We start from the raw sequence: 17,100 nt of genomic DNA, 5'->3' as shown, positions 1-17,100 counted from the left end.
CAAGGAGTTTTACCACAAAGGGGAACAGAGAAATAGGATGCTAACCAGAGGCAGAAGTAGGGTCAAGATAAGAGTCTTTAGGATGGGAGACATGTCGGCTTGTTTCTTTGTTAATGGGAATGACCTAGTTAGAGAAGGGGAGATTTACCATATAAGAGTGAGGGAGATAATTTCTAAAGCAATGTTCTCTGAGCAGGCAAAGGGTCAGCACTAGATAGTTTATCAACAACAAGGAGGAGGGAAGGGAGTCTGGGTCCTGAAGCTGGTAGACACTCACATACTCACACACACACACACACACACACACACACACACACACACACACTATGTCTAGGGATCTGGGGGAGTCCTTTTCTGGTTGCTTCCATTTTCTCACTGATGTAGGAAGCAAGATAAGCTGAGAAAGAGGATGGGGAGAAGGTGCTTGGAGGTTGGAGGAGTAAAGAGAAGCTATGGGGCAGTAGCCAGGGTGAGGGGGAAAGGAGGTGGGCTGAGTGGTGACTGGGCAGCATTAGGGGCTGCCCTTGAGATCCATGGTCATGGATCCAAAGTGAAACTCATCACCAAGTTGTCTTCTTCTCTAGCCAGTTCACCCCCAGGTCCATGCTCAAAGTAGAGAAAGAGTTGGATTACACCAAAGTTGGGGTTTTGTAAAGTGAGTATGACAAAGAAAAATAGGTGAGGAAGTTGAGGGCATGTGTAAGAGGATAATTATAAAGACTGACCATAGAATTTAAGCTGGTTGTTGAGGAAGGTGAGGACATGGGGGGCTAACATCTATGAATAAATAGGCAGGGGAACAGGATTGTTGGTCCTAGTGGGGAGCAAGGACCAAATAGGTATTTTTACTATACCATACCCTCTTCAACTTTAAAGGCCTAATGTATAAAGTGGAAAAAGTTTAAAATAGTAGACCTTAGGATCCAGGAATATTTGGGGCAGTATTGCTAACTTTTGAGTAGTAGGCCATTCTGTCATGGACAGGAAATAGGTCTGGATACTCCCATTTTTGCATTTATTTTGTAAGGCAAATTGTGCTTACTATTTAAAGTAATCAACTACTTTCATTATTTAGTATTTGAAAATAAATGCCTTATAGTAGATAATATCTCTTTACTGTCTAGGAGATTTTACCCTCTCAAAAGAAACCCTGCTTTAAGGATCATTGTTTGCGTCATTTCCGATAACGTAATTATATTAGCAGTTAGAGAGGGGATTTGTCAGGGTTTGAGGTGAAAACAAAAATGAAAGCAGAGTAAGGTTGCTCCTAGAATAGCTCTTTAATTGCATTTGTCACTATTGACGATCAAGACTCAAGATAGAATGTGTTCTACTTATACAGTGCTTGACAGTTGCTAAAAATGGCAATGTCAGAGAGTCTTTGAGGGCATCATTAATTCATTCATCCCCTTTTCAACCTGCTCTTCCTTGAACACCAGAGAATGTCATGGCCACCCAAGCCCAACCTAGTAATACTTCCATCTTATGTGTATGCCTTTACCTTCTTTGTGTACTTTCTTCACCAAAAGAATTGCTGGCTTGGAACTATGGGACTGTAAAGTTGGCAAGAAAAATAGTGGTCACTTTACTTACCTGTAACTGGATGAGTAAACACCTCTTCCTTGCTCCTGGCAGTGCATTTCTGCCTCTTGTTATCCACCACGCTTGCCAACAGCAGATGTAGACTTGCCATGAGTGCCTCCCAGTCTAGTTTCAGACCGTCCTGACAGTCCTGAGCTCGGATGGGTGGTTTCTGTCCATCAGCTCTGACTTTGCTCTTTAGATCCTCACAAAACTATTCCGATCTCTCCTGTGGCAGCTCTTTAATTATTGAAGAGAGCCATCTTGTCCTGTCCTCCTCCCAGTTCTTCCACGTCCTGTTACCCTTTGTACCCCCTTCAGCCCAGTCATGGCACTGTTTCAGGTTCCTTTGCCCTCTGGAACACTGTTCTGAACAGAAGCTTCAATTGGTCCATTTTCAGCCCAGCATCGACCCAGAATGAGCAAGAAATCCAGGGATAGTGTGGTCAGAGCTGGGCAGGTCAGCTCTCCATCTTCTCATGCAGGAGATAGGTCAGCACAGGTTAAATGGATCTCTCCGCATGAGACAACAGCTTTTCAGCCTCCTTCCTGACAGCCAAGAACACTCAGATCACAGAAATAAACAGCTTTAAATGGTATGATCTGGGGTGCAAACCCATCTCTCGGGCTGCTGAAGGGAATCTGAGCACATGCTCTGCAGTGACTGCCGCAGGCTGTGTCCTCTGCGAGAAGCTTGCAACAGGTTGAGATAAGCTCTTAACTCTAACTCAGACAACCTGACCATTAAGGTAGGAATCTGGCTTTCCTTTCTTTCAAAGCCTGATAACTGGCTTTCCTTTCTTTGAAAACCTGATTACTTGTCATTTCAAAAATGAAATCTAACTCTCTACTCTTGCAATCATCCAGGATTTTATTTGTGCATTTCTTGTTTTCTGCTAATATGCTCAGTGATTTCATCCACTAGCGTTGCTTCAGCCATCCACCTCCCTGCAGATCATTATCTCTACACCCAATCTTCTTGCCCACCTACAGCCTTGCCTTTTCCGACTGCCTTTTGGCATCATACAGTCTTGGTGATAAAGAGACCCAACTATCTTCCCAAAGGATCAAGTGGCTGGATACTGAGAGAGATCTGGGTTCTGGGAGTCGGAGAGCAGGCAGGAGATGAGCCCAGCTGCATCGTGGGGGCAGAAAAGATATGGGCAAATAGGAGAGGTGAGGTCAGGATCTTCTGTTCACCTGCAAATATCAGAGAGGTGTGAGTTTGTGTGCCTGGGGAAATATGGGATGAGGTATCCTTCATTCATACCTACCACTCTGAACCTGAAGAAAGAACCTCACTAGAAATAAGAGGCGAAAATATGCCTCCTAGAAGAAAAAGGGTATTGAAAACAAAATTCATTCACTGAACTCTGCGTTCCTGTGGAAGGCCAATGGATCAGAATCTCCTTCCATCTTCTGTGAGGAAATGTTCACCTCACTTGTTGTTTTCAGAGCTCCTGCTGCTCACACACCCTGTGACTGTGCTTTTCCTTGGCTGGAGAGGTGACCCCTCACCTCTTCCCACTCAGGGCACAGTGCAAACTTACAAAGCTCACTTAAACCAAAATACTGAGGAATGAATAGCTGGCAGTTCTGACAAAACTTGATACTTGATCCTGAAAAATCAACATGAATGGAATAAGAAAGCATTGCCAATCTCAAGCCTCAAGTTTGGATTGCATTTGGCTGCTAATAATGGATACCTGATTATAGTGGCTTAAAGAAACTAGAAGATAAATCTCACAAAGTCCAAAGATACCCAATCCAGAGCCAGTGCGATTGCTCCTCATTAAAGAGCCTCATTCCTCTGTCTTTCCCTTCTAAACACTGGCTTCTGTCCTTGAAGTTACCTAATGGTACAGTGTGCCAATTATAGTCTGAGCCATCATATTTTCATTCTGGGCAGGAGGTATGAAAGCAACAGGGGGAAGGCAAAGGGCATCTTCTGCTATCTGATCCCCTTTTAGAGAGCCTTTCCAGAAGGTCCATCCAACAACTTCACTTCCATCTCATTGATCAGAACTTAGTTACATGGCTATCCCTCAAGGGAGGCTGGGTCATGTGGTCTGCAGCAGACATAATGCACCCTGGATAAAATGGACTTTTGTTCCTAAGGAAGAAGAGGAGGATGAGTATGGGGTAGACAACCTGCAGCATCTGCCGTGTAAAGGAGAGGCTAGTTGAGGTAGAACACAAGAAAGATAAACATGTCTGTGAGGCTAGAACTCAAGGCAATAAGGAATGGAGGAGACAAGAGAGGGGTCCAAAGGTGGCCTTGGCCTCATGAGTCTTCCCCTTTCCTCCTTAGCCTGGTGCTCTCCACGAATGAGCAGAAGGTGCAGGTTGCCCAGGACAATTCAGTGTGGTGTCCCAAGGCTTATGGAATTGGCTTTTGATAGCTGTTACCCTGCATGCACCAAGGGACGATGGATTTTTCAGACCATTCATGAGAACTAAAGTTTTCTTTAACCTAAGAATGAAAGATGATTTAACTTCTACTGTGTTACTTTACACAGATATTTGAAAATGGCACCTCACCTAGCCCTTTCAAAATATAGTTTGATCCAATATGTAAGATACTTAGAGGCAAGACTACTTTTAGGAAATGACTGAATTCTACTGCAATTTAGCCTCCTTGCTGCCACTGTGAAATTCTTAACCTGGTCTAGTTTTTAATTTAAAAAAGAAAGAAAGAAAGAAAGAAAAGTGAGTCATGCTATTTATAGGGAATTTCTAAACCATTTCAGAGGGCATAAGAAATGTTTGGTCTCTGCCCATACACTTAGGACAATGGTGAAAAATGTATTGTCTTCCAAATTTCATTCATAAAACTGGCGTTGAGAGGCAAAGATGTGAGGCCTGAAACTGTTTTTAGAGTGCTCCATATTTCAGAAGCCACAATGACAACTGTCTTGACAAGTGTCAGTGACAAGATTAGATGTCATACTAACGGAGGCTTTTCTAGTCTTGCTAATTAACCTCATGGCTTAGAGAAGGCCTGTCCCAAAACAGAATGTATAACCACAATCACCTCATCTGTTTAAAAAAGAAAAAAACAAAAACAACCTTTGTCAAATTTGAAATGTTGTTTGCTAAAATCTGTTGCAAAGATAATCCTTGAACCCTCTGGTAAAATGGAAAATGAGTATTGTAGGTCCTTCAAAAATATCTACAATTACACACCTACAAGCACATAAGGAGTATTCTATCTGAATATTACCTTCGTGTGAGAATGTAGTTTTATCTGGATAAGTGTGCATACCCAATGTTGGTTTAATTTTTAGTGTGACTATTTTAATCATTACTGAATTTTATATGCATATTCATTTACTTTTCACCTTAGATCTAACTGGCTCAAAAGTCCCAATGCTGATTCTGACCAGCTCTTCCGCATGGTGGCTGAGGTCTTCATCCTGTGGTGCAAATCTCATGTAAGGAATATGTGGGCCCTGGATTTAGAGATGGCTGTGAAAGGTACAGACCTCCAAAAACATTCTTGTAATGTTGGCTTTTTTATATCCCCCCACTTAGAACTTCAAGAGGGAAGAGCAAAATTTTGTGATTCAGAATGAAATTAATAATTTGGCATTTTTAACTGGAGACAGCAAAAGCAAGATGTCAAAAGTAAGTCCATTGAAATCATTTCCACAGACTCTTCGATCTTGACCTAAATTATGTATCTTGGATGTATGAAGGGATTAGCTCCATACTGCATTTAGTTAGGTCAAACCACGAAAACCAACAGTCTCTACTATTGTTTCTTTGAGAATGAGCCAGAAGAAACTGCTCTCAAATAAGCATGGTCATCACATTTTCTGAATAAATAGCTGTTTGTATGTCAAAAAGTTTAAGTTTCAAGACTTGCCTAAGGCATTCGAGAGGTCCCCCAAACCAAAACTGCTGTTAGTTTGAAAATAAAACTACTTCTGGTACAGTGAAGCTGCAAAACTACACACACCTAGAGCCACCTTTTGATTAGCTATGAGGAAATTACCTTGCTTTGAAGACTGCACTAGCACATGTTCTTACAGTAAGCTTGTTTTCCTCCTATCTGGACCATACAGTAGCTATTTGATTTCAGTTGTGCTGACCTCTTAATGCCTTGTTTATTTTCCATGTGGGTTGCATTCAGAAACCCAAACGTCTGTCATTCCCGCAGGAAATGTTTAAAAGAGGACATAGGGGATCCTGGGTGGTTCAGCAGTTTAGCACCTGCCTTTGGCCCAGGGCGCGATCCTGGAGTCCCAGGATCAAGTCCCGCTTCGGGCTCCCGGCATGGAGCCTGCTTCTCCCTCTGCCCCCCCCCTCTCTCTCATGAATAAATAAATAAATAAATCTTTAAATAAGTAAGTAAGTAAATAAATAAAGACATAACAGATATCTGAGAAGAAGAGTAACTTACAGGGAGGGGCGTAGCAGGAATACAGGAGGGGGCCCTGGCCTCCCAGCTCCTCTTGAGTCAGCTCTGCACAGGGCAGCTTTGCTGTTTGGAGTGTAAAGAATTCTCAGATACACTTCAGCAGGTGCCCATAAATACATACAAGACTGACTTAAATGTGATGTTTTATTACCAGCTGTTATGGCTTACTCTTGACTCTGTTTCCATGAGAAGTGTGCCTCAGTGAGGGTTGACTCCATATGTCATCAAGGATAAGTGATATAATGCCTGAGATGTGCGTCTCTCTCATTGCTGGCACAGTGCTGCCTTTGAGGAACATGAAGGTGGAGTGTGCATGGGGACCCCTCAGGAGTGAAAGTCAGTTCTGGAAAGATGATAATCAATGGCTGGTAGCAAAACCTTTAGAGCATCTTTCCAAATAACCATTTGAGATGAAGACCTATGTACATGAAACTGCAGACAAGGAGCTGGTATAACAACCAAAAATGAAAACTTCACCACATGTACGTAGCTCTAGTTAGCTGCCACCACCCTGAACTTTCCACCCCTTCTGTCTTTTAGCTATGTTCACACTAACCCTTCTTCCAGCATCCAAAAGTTGACTCTTAGTTGAGAATCTTATATACACTGCTTAATAAAGTTTGACATATAAAATTGTGCACATACAAAGGAAAGCGATCAGAAGTATATATTCGTATTCAAGAGTAGTCTTTGCTGCAGAGGAACCTAACTTAAAGTGGATCCCTTTGTGCTTTAGGTAATTCTATTTGATTTTCCAAAATTTATTTTGCATTTAACTTCTGGCAAACAATCTGCTGCTCACGTGAGATATACAAAGATAAGATCTTTCAGACTCCTGATCCTTGGATATTTATCTTAAGTATCCCTCCGAAGGGTCTTCTTACAGCCATTGTTGGCTCTTTTTTGGCTCCATCCACCTACAGAAATTCAATAAATCCCAGAGAGATTTCTTGCTGCCTTCACCTTGGGGTGGAGCCCCTGGCTCTGGGCTGAACCAGCTAGCATCCATTGTTACTGTCAGCGGATGGCAGCAAAGCAATGGAAATGACTCTGACATAAGGAGTTGGATCCCTGATGAGCAGAAATGGCAAAGACATCTCAGTGCCCTGGTGATGAGTGGCTACTTAGTGTCCTTAGGTTTACACTTGGAAAGAGATGAGGTGACGGAGGATGACATTTCAAAACTAACCTACTAACAAACTAACTGGAAATTCTGTTCATTCGCATTGCTGAGTGAGGAAAGGGGTGTTTGTCTGAGGATGGTCATATTCAGAATCTGTGCATCTTCCCTGTTGGTAAGGTTTGTCTGCAGGAGAAAACACTTTTGTTTCATTCCCAGTGACCTTGTGTCCTAGTTTTTCCTAAGTTACATGGAAAAGGGTCAATCCTACAGTCTTGAGAATGTGAGGACGGGCCCCAGATGTTAGATGATATTTGCCTTGCTCCTCAGAGTAACAGGTATTCATTCCTATTGATCCTGTCGCCTCAGTTGAGATACAAAGTATAGTAGTAAGTAGGACTAGAGACTGAAAGGAAGCTATATCCTACCCTTGGCCCAGCCATTGAGTGAAGATATAGTAGCCATCCATCATTCATTTAACTCCTCCGGGCCCCAATTTACCAATCTGTAGAATGGGCTTGAGCTTACTACCTGACTCCTCCCAGCTCTACTCGGATGCTATGTTTAAAAGTCAGTTTTGACGGACACCTGGGCAGCTCAGCAGTTGACCATCTGCCTTTGGCCCGAGGAGTGATCCTTGGGATCCGGGATCGAGTCCCACATCAGGCTCCTTGCAGGGAGTCTGCTTCTCCCTCAGCCTGTGTCACTGCCTCCCTTTCTCTCTCTGTCTCTCATGAATAAATAAATAAAATCTTTTTCAAAATAATAATAAATAAATGAATAAATTAAATAAATAAATAAATAAATAATAAAGTCAGTTTCGAACTACATCTCTAGGATAGAGATAAATGCAGCACATTCATTCAGATGGAGGCCCCTTTACCCTGCCTCCAGTACGTAGCAACTCATAGCCCTCTCTGGTATGTTATAGAGGTAGAGCAACATATGAGACAATGGAGAGGAGGTATTCTTACCCTCAGCTGAGTCCTCATCACCTTTTCCTCCCTAAAATTAGATGCTCTCTCTACTGCCTAATTAGAATGGTCACTTGTGCTTGCTTTTATCTCCACTCTTACCTGGACTCTGGTGTTGTATAAATGAAGTTGGCCTCAGTGCATATGGCAGTAGCTGCAGAGACCTGTGTGCTGGAATGCTGCATGCCTATACACACTGCACACACCATTGCAGATGGAGAGGGATGCAGAAACAAAATAATACAGTGGGCCACGCTATTTATACTTGATGAACTGAAGACCAGTTCACAGATGCGTTATTTTTCTGGCAATGAAAGCAGGTATTTTTGGAGAGTTCATTGTATATTTTCTTTATATAACACCAGTTTGCAAATATATGTCAAGCTAAATGTAACTAAGCTGAGCAAGTGTTTTTTGTTTTCTTTTGTTTTTAAACTTGTTTTGTTTTCTGGAAAAAATGTCAGCAGCTTCCTCGGAAGGGAATGGTAAGTTAGAACGTGTTTAGCCCAAGAAATGCCAGTCTCTTAACCAAGATTATGAGTAAAAATAGAGTTGTAAGGCAGGAGGTATCAGAGCTCCTTGTTGTTGAAAGCCTCTCCACCCTGTGAGTGTGATTTCAGTGTATTGAAAAAGGAGAAGGAAGATTTTCGAGGCTGAGATTTTCAAGGGTACTCAGACCTACATGTGGGAGTTCGCTTCTTACACCCATCTCCCCTGTTGCTCACTCTCCTCTCTCTCATACCCTCTACCACCCATCTTTGTCACTCTGTTTATATTCCTCTTGCTCTGGCACTTGTGCAGTTCCCATACTCTCCCCTCCTCCCTACCTTTCCCCTTCTCCATCTCTCTCCATGTCTCTATTTCCCTCTCTCCCCCTTCCCCTCCCACTCTTCCCTTCTCTATCCTTCCCTCCTGCACCCTTCCCTCCTTTGCTTTCTCTCTTTCTGTTGCTTTCTCATTCTCAGACTGGCTTCTGGAAATTCACCTTTCTCCCTAATCTAATGTTGGGTTTACTTGTCTTCACCTCACTTACCCTTTTAGTGGGGATAAGAACTTCAATGGTGCAGGCTTGCCTGCTTTTAGAAGCCTCTTCCTGTGCTGTCTCAATGCAACACACCATCCACCATGTGTCCTTAAATTTCCTTCCCCACAAGAGCCTATGCTTTGTCCTTACATTCACACATAAAATCATCTGTTTGATCATAAACTACTGTTGATAATGTGTAGGGAAATGGAAAGATTTTGATGGTCTAGGAATTAATAAATTTCTCTTTGGAAAGTATAAAATTTAAAAGTAAAAAGAAAATACTTCCAGCATTGTGAGTATTAGAGAAATCCAAGGAGTTAACCCATCTTAGCAACACATGAAGAAAAGAAAAGAATGGAACCTCTAGCATGAAAGAGGCTGTGACCTAAGATTTATTTAAAGATCACAGCACCAGAGGGAAAGATGCTCCATGCTTTGGGCAGTGGGCCAATCCTGAATTACCCTGGATATTCCTAGGGTACTTCTTTTTAGCAAACCTCTTTTTAGTGGAAGCGCACATTGCCCCTTAGCTCCGTTCTTCCTTCTCTTTTCACAACCACAGATCTGCTGAAGGTGATAATGTGGTGGGTGGAAGGAGGAAAGAAAGTTGGGGTCTTTGGTTACATGACAGATTGTCTACAGCCCACCCAGGTGAAAAGAGGGAGGTGGGAGGGGAAAGGCTCTAGATGTAAAGGGTTGGTGTGTGCAGCCAAACCTGAAGCCCACTTGGGTCTGAGCAGCACATTCTCAGGGAGGCCAGTCTTGCCTTGGGGGCGGAGGTGTATTGTTTGGTTTGGGTGTAAGTCTTTTTGGCCAAATTAACTTCCATCCTAACCTCTCACTCACTCTTCATGCCATGCTTAACTGGCTTCCAGAACTGTTGAATTTCTGTTGTGGTGGCTGAGAAATGGGATCTAAGAAGCTATGACTAACATGTGCTACCTTGTGCCTTGGACCTCTGCTTTTACTGACTCTTCTTGTTTCTTTTCTTTTGTCTTCCCACACAGGCCATGCAAGTAAAGGTACAGGTCAAATGCATGACGTGTCTTTTCTGTCCTAGTATTAGAGGTGCCAGGCTCTGGCCACCCTCTGCACTGTGCTCACCATGGGGGTGGTACAGAACAGATCTTCCCACCTGGAGGTCCCCCTCAGGCCTGCTCCAGGGAAGACACCTGCCCATCAAAGAATGAATGTAGGCCTACCCGCCCTTGGAATGGGGAAGCCGGGGAAGCCAGCCAAGCCTCACCCTAACCGAGGTCTCCTTGCTATCTCTGCTCCCTTCCCCAGCTGCCCACTCTGCAGCCAGCACACTGACAGAGATAGGGATGCCGACAGGGCCTGAGAACCCAGGAGGCTCACTTCTTCCTCTGCGTACCACATAGGGTCAGGATCCTATGTGGGTCCAGGGTCCCAGTCCTTTTACACTGTGTATCTCTGCCTCTTGTGCAAGATTCCCATGATTCAAAGAGTTTTCCAAGGATTAACCTTCAGAATTTGAAATCAGGTGACCATGTGTTTTTGCAAAAAATAAAAACCATGCATATGGTGGAATAAACCCTAGGACAGCTTTCCAGTGACCCATACAGATTATAAGTTGGAAGTATTTCTCTCAATTCATTAATGTGGTGTGCTACCCTAAGTTATGTGGCAGAGAAAGGGAGATGTGCAGGAACCAGATCACATGCAGCTCTCAGTTAGAAGAGGGAAATGAAGCCATGGCCATGTCAGCTTGGATCTGGATGTTGACTGACCCAGATGCTTACCTGCTGTGTGACCTTGGGAAAATCACCTATCTTCCCTGAGCATCATGTTCTCACTTATATAACAGCCTTAGTTTTGTATCAAGAGTTAACTGGGAGGATTAGAAGTGCTTTAAGTGGTAGGTACATCAGAGTCACATTACATATGCAGCATTTATAATAAGAACATGAGATTGGCCAAATAAAATAGAATGAGCAAGAAATTATTTGAATTCTGTATCAAATCTACAGAGTTACATTTTACTATTTACTTGATACCATTCACCTTTTACATTTATATGTACAGGGCACGTCAGAGTTTATGTACGCAAAATGGGGTTCTAGCCTTTATGGATGATTTTCAAGGGTAATGTGGACCAAAAAGGAGTTTTACTTTAGGCACAACCTTTTTAATTTTATGCCTGATGGTGGAATATGTAAGGAATCTCGCAAGCAACTCAGTAAATGAGAGAACTCTCCAGGGTGTTCAAGGGAAGCAGCTTCCACTTTCCACTGTGTTCTAGAACACAGGAAGCTGCCTTCTGTAAGCCTCATTTCCTAACCCCTGCACATGTTCCTCACGGCCCCTCCCACTGCTGGACTGGCCTGGCCTGATATTTTGGAGCACTGGGCACAAGGTTCCCCACAACCAGCCTGGGGTTTACCAGCCTGGAGCTCCACTGTGGTGGCTGTGATGTCACCCCCTGAAGGCACAGTTGCCACAAGCTGGATGAAAGAAATCACATCCATTTTAAGAGTGTCCATTAATGATTCTGAACCTCTTTCACACTTTAAAAGTCAAGTCATTTAAAGAGAGAGGTCCCAAGGCGGTGTTAATTCCCGCCCTCCTCTCCTCCCAGAGAACCAGGGCCTCAGAAGAGGAGTTCTGTCCCTGGTCTTACACGACCACTCCAGGAGTGGCATCTGGCCTCCTTCACTCCCAGGGCCCAGTGTCCTTGTCCCCATAAACCAACCACAGCACCCCCCCCTTGTTCCTGCAAACACTCCGCAAGCACCTCACAAAGCAGAGCTTCGCGGAGCCCCATTTCTCTCCCTCACAGTCCCCACCTTGGTTCCATGCTCCTGGCATCTAGCTGGGGGCCCGGGAGGGCAACGTGCTCCTCAGAGCTGACTCCACACCAACCCGGCCAACCCAGGGCCTGTCCCTGAGGGCCCACCCACGTGGCTGTGGCCAGGACACTGAGAGTTCTCGGTTGGGTGGCTCAGTCCAGTGCCTCGAAGCCCCTCAGAAGCCTGCTGCCCCACCGGAGGGCCTCACTGGGTGGAGGTCCCTGTGAGGGTGGGGGTTTGCGGAGGGCAGGCATGCCCCCACAGACTTGGAGAGTTCTGCTTTCCACAGCGTTCCCACAACTTTCTCCAACCAGGCACCAAAGTGGACCCCTTCTGGGTCTTCCCTTTCCCTGCAGGGTGTTTGCTGCCTGCAGGTGGAGGTTGGGGGGCTGCGGTGCTCCAAAACCCCGGCTTCCGCCCTGACCCCAGAGCCGCGGTCCTGCCCTACATGCTCCTGCACCTGTTCGCTGACACCTCGGCATCAGGATTCCCCAGTCTTTCCTGGGGCCATTTTACCAGTTATCACATCATTCTTTTTGTAAAACAATAGCACCACCAGTTTATCTGTTCATTTGGCCCAAAACAAGGCAGCCAAGACTGTAGGTGTTGGTACGGTGGGTGTTTGCACGGTCCTGTGGGTGTGCACACAAGGGCAGGGTGTGGCCCAGCAGGTCCGTGGGGTGGCCCCAGGGTCCCTCACACAGTGGGTGCACTGTGCTGGGAGATGTGGCAGGCCTGGCCCCGAGGGCCTGGGAGGCAGGCCGCCTGCAAGGGGACGCTGGTCCCGTCGGAATCCCTGAGCCCCTCTGTTTGCCCCTGCCTGCTCCCCCAGTCTGGAGGCCAGGACCAGGAACGGAGGAAGACCAAGCGGAGGGGAGACTTGTATTCCATCCAGACCTCTCTCATCGTGGCCGCGCTCAAGAAGATGCTGCCCATTGGTTTGAATATGTGCACGCCGGGCGATCAGGAGCTGATCTCCCTTGCCAAGGCCCGCTACGGCGCTGTGAGTCCCGGGTCCTCTGGCAGTGGTGGGGTGCTCCAGCCGCAGGATCAACTGGGGGAAGCACAGCCTCCTCTCCTCATCTCTAGAGCTGCCTGGAGAGCATGTGCCTCTTGTACATGTGTATAATTTTTCTTTTGTTCTTATAATGAAGATCCCAGTGAAACTGCCAAGCACTGTCTACCCTTCCCCCGGCCCTGCAGTACATTTCCCCTAGGGACCTCTAGGAATAATATTTAGCATCTCTTTCCATAGAGGGACACGGATGAAGAGGTGAAGCAACATCTGCGGAACAACTTGCACCTGCAGGAAAAGGTGAGGTGGTGGGAGGAGAGCTCAAGAAGGCGTCCCTTGGGCTGTAGGGTGCCACCCCTCTGATTAGTTTACTGATGCTCTCTTTAATGTGTTCTAAAAACTGGCTCCAAATACAGGTGTTTAGTTGGTAGGATTAGTTCTCTGCCTTTAATCTTCGCTTTTGTTTGGGGGGCATGGGTGGAGGGGGGGAAAGTTTTTGCCCTTAATTTTTATTTTTTCCTTTACTGTGACAAAGAGGGTGCAAAGGCATTTAATGAGGTGTTGTCTTCCTACCTACCACTGTGTGAACATCCAGCCCCTGCAGGGGGTTACATGAGGTCTCAAATTGACTTACTGTGAACCTTGTTAAATAAGGAAATGGACACCTGGGGGAATTTTAGCACATCCTGACAAAGTAGCTCTGTGGAGTTGGTATAAACCAAAAACAAACAAACTTTGATTTTAAAGGCTATTTGAGATTCTTTTTTCTTTTTTTTTTTTTATTTTTATTTATTTATTTATGATAGTCACAGAGAGAGAGAGAGAGAGAGAGAGAGAGAGAGAGAGAGAGAGGAGAGAGAGAAGCAGGCTCCATGCATCGGGAGCCCGATGTGGGATTCGATCCCGGGTCGCCAGGATCGCGCCCTGGGCCAAAGGCAGGCGCCAAACCGCTGCGCCACCCAGGGATCCCCATCTTTTTTTTTTTTTTTTTTTTTTTTTTTATTTTTGAGATTCTTTTTTCCAGGCCTGTGAATCTGAACAACCCTTTTCCTCAAATATATTATGCCCTAGATGGAAGATTAAGCTGACACAAACCACCACTTCTTTCCATCCCAAACATATGGAGATAGCAGAGAAAATATACTACAAAAAAGGCAGTAAAAAGAAATCCCAAGTGCCAGAATAAAGAAGACACTCTAAATCACAGGAATGAGAAGAAGTTGACACAATTGGGAAAACTCGTTGAGCTTTCTAAACCAGATATGTTTCTTAGAGGCTGAGGTTTTTAATAACCTTAAAGGAAAAGGAGTGTGGGACCTAACTATCCATGCTCTGCACAGATGTAAAGCAAAAAAAACTAACATAAAATTAGCCTTAAACCAATAAAACCTATAAATCCCCTGCAGAGACAACCATAAAACTACTTGGAGACTCTCTACCTCTTAGAATATGGGCTGACATGCCAATAAATAAAACTCCTCTTGAAGCCAAAGTCATGCTTACAGAAAAAAAAGAAAAAAAAAAGCATGAAAGAAAATCTACCACCGGGATCTCTGGGTGGCGCAGCGGTTTGGCGCCTGCCTTTGGCCCAGGGCGCGATCCTGGAGACCCGGGATCGAATCCCACGTCGGGCTCCCGGTGCATGGAGCCTGCTTCTCCTTCTCCCTGTGTCTCTGCCTCTCTCTCTCTCTCTCTGTGACTATCATAAATAAATAAAAAATTTAAAAAAAAAAAAAAAAGAAAATCTACCACCATTAGAGAGTCAGAAAATGCAACAAAGGGAAGAATTTAGGCCTAAGAAACTGCAGAAGGAAATTAAAAAATAAGTGTGATTGAAATACTTAAAGAGCTAAGCATAGCAATAGTATCCATAAAGCAAGACTTGGACTTTTTTTTTAAGTGTTCTCTGTTCCCAATGTGGGACTCAAACTTACAACCCCAAGATCAAGAGTTGCATACTCCACCAACTGAGCCCAGCAGGTGCCTCTGGATAGTGTTTTTTAAAAAGAGAATGAATATGGAATTGATCAAGAGCCATATAGTGATTACAAAAATTAAAAGAATTAATCAAAATTAAAAATCAATTTGTAGACTAAAAAAAATAAGCTAGGTGCAGCTGAAAAGAGAAGCTATGAATTGGAAGATCACTTTCAGGAAGTTAGAATTAGGTACAGAGAGAAAGGGATGGACGAATGACAAGAGTTAAGAGATGCGGACTAGAATGAGAATTTTCTATATAGATCTATAATGTTTCACTGAAGGTAATAGAGAAAACAAGAAAGAAGCAGTGAAACAAGAGTTTCAATTCCTCTGAAACCACATGAGAAGCAAAGGCTTTTTAAGTTATTGCTCACCTGTGTGTGCTTTATTTTTCAGTCTGATGACCCAGCAGTAAAGTGGCAGCTGAACCTCTACAAAGATGTTTTAAAGAGTGAAGAACCATTCAATCCAGAAAAGACTGTAGAACGTGTACAGAGAATTTCAGCAGCTGTCTTCCACCTGGAGCAGGTAAGGAGCATCTACCCTGAGGACTGAGGAAACAAGACCATGCTGGCAAATATAAAGTCTCTCTCCACACTCAGCTCTTAGTTAGGAGTGTTCTCATAAGACCCAAAAAAAGGGGGGAAAAAAAACAAAAAAGGAAGAACAATCATCTGAGCTCACTCCCAGATGTCATCTTCATGCCTCATATAGCAGACTCCTCAATTCTTTCCCCTCTGAGGTTTTTGTCTGTTTTGTTTTGATTTTTTTGTTGTTGTTGTTACAAATTTTTGCTTTTAGATCAAATGACCCCATTCAAATCCCCTACCAGTTGTAAAACTGCTCTTAAGTAATAAACATCCAAAAGCAGTTGGGAGAAGGAAGAAAACCTCAGACCTCCACAGGCCAAATCATTTGCTGCTGGGACATTTTGCTGACTATAGTTGAGAAATCGAAATTCTTCCAGGGTTGAGATGTCTGGCCTGCAGGCGACTACCTCCTGCCACCCAGTTAGCCTAGTGTGCACCTACCTGTGTGATTTCTGTTCAGGTGGAACAGCCTTTGAGATCCAAGAAGGCGGTCTGGCACAAACTGTTGTCAAAGCAGCGGAAACGGGCAGTGGTGGCCTGTTTCAGGATGGCCCCTCTCTATAACCTGCCCAGGCAAGTATTCTGTCCTTTTCTTCTGGCATGGGAGCCAGTGATGGGAATTGAGGTATCCTCCCAGAGCTGTGCTAGCATGGACACTCATGATATGAGGGGTAGAAACCAGAGTCCTCCATACATGGTGCCATCACAGTCTGCATATAGTATAATGTCCTGCTAAGGCAGTCCAGGTAAGCAAAAAACTAAAAATGGCTATGATTCCCCAGTGACCCCTGCCTGCTTTAGCTCATTATCTTAAGTAGGCTCAGTAAGCATATGGAAGCTCTTAGTTTTACAGAGGTGGGGTCCTTTGTGAGGATATAGAGGAACTCTGGAGAAAGAGCTCTTTCTAAAATGCTTTACCCCAAATGGTATTTCTATGATGAGATACTTGAATGGCCCCCAAATAACTAGGTGTCCTCAGCAGGTCAGGAAGTGTAACTCGAGAATCCCTGAGCACAGTGTAAATACATTCAAGATGAAGAAAGGGCCCTGGCTAGAGATGTCCTAAGAGGCCAGTGATGAGCACATTGCCTTATCTGCATGGTTAGTCTACACTCTGCAGTCAGAAATATGCGAAGGCTTTTCTGGAATGTGCTGTATTAAAATAGGGAAGAGTATCCATGCAGATTGGGCAAATGTTGACCACTGAGACTTGCCTCAGTGTCACTGGTGATGTGGCAGCTCTCCTGTCCTCAGGTTGATTGCAGGGTCCACAAGATTGGGCCTGAGATCAGTAAACAGAACTGCAAATTGAGTATCAGTCTCTGCTTTCTCAACTTGCAAATCAGCATAAACCATCCTCACCTGGTCAGGAAAATTAAACTGAGTCGGAAAAGTATCTTGAGAATCCTACGTAAAGAAATGTTTCCTTGGAATATCAGATAAAAGACTTGCCTTTGCGTGACACTAGCTTCATCAGGTTGTGCTTTGTGGCCACCGTTTGTCCAGAGTGTGTTTCACCCTGTGCTGGGCCAGCTGGCCAATGGAGCTTTCCCCATAGGGTCTTTGAGGAGAGTGGAGAA

General features: G+C 44.5%; 1 protein-coding gene across 1 annotated transcript in view; it reads left to right on the top strand.

Annotated features, from left to right (window-relative positions):
* RYR3 (ryanodine receptor 3) overlaps window positions 1-17,100 on the top strand; it is a 507,628-nt gene that overhangs the window by 444,686 nt on the left and 45,842 nt on the right. Inside the window, exons 68-73 of the mRNA XM_055316631.1 lie at window positions 4,928-5,015; window positions 5,116-5,208; window positions 12,768-12,938; window positions 13,191-13,250; window positions 15,327-15,458; window positions 15,981-16,093. Of these exons, the coding sequence (XP_055172606.1) occupies window positions 4,928-5,015; window positions 5,116-5,208; window positions 12,768-12,938; window positions 13,191-13,250; window positions 15,327-15,458; window positions 15,981-16,093 (657 nt within the window). The remainder of the gene's footprint in view (window positions 1-4,927; window positions 5,016-5,115; window positions 5,209-12,767; window positions 12,939-13,190; window positions 13,251-15,326; window positions 15,459-15,980; window positions 16,094-17,100) is intronic.

The sequence above is a fragment of the Nyctereutes procyonoides genome, unplaced genomic scaffold, assembly GCF_905146905.1.
Source record: "Nyctereutes procyonoides isolate TBG_1078 unplaced genomic scaffold, NYPRO_anot_genome, whole genome shotgun sequence".
Classification (NCBI taxonomy): domain Eukaryota; kingdom Metazoa; phylum Chordata; class Mammalia; order Carnivora; family Canidae; genus Nyctereutes; species Nyctereutes procyonoides.
Note: the sequence above shows the minus strand (reverse complement) of the source record. Positions and strands in the feature narration are given on the sequence as shown.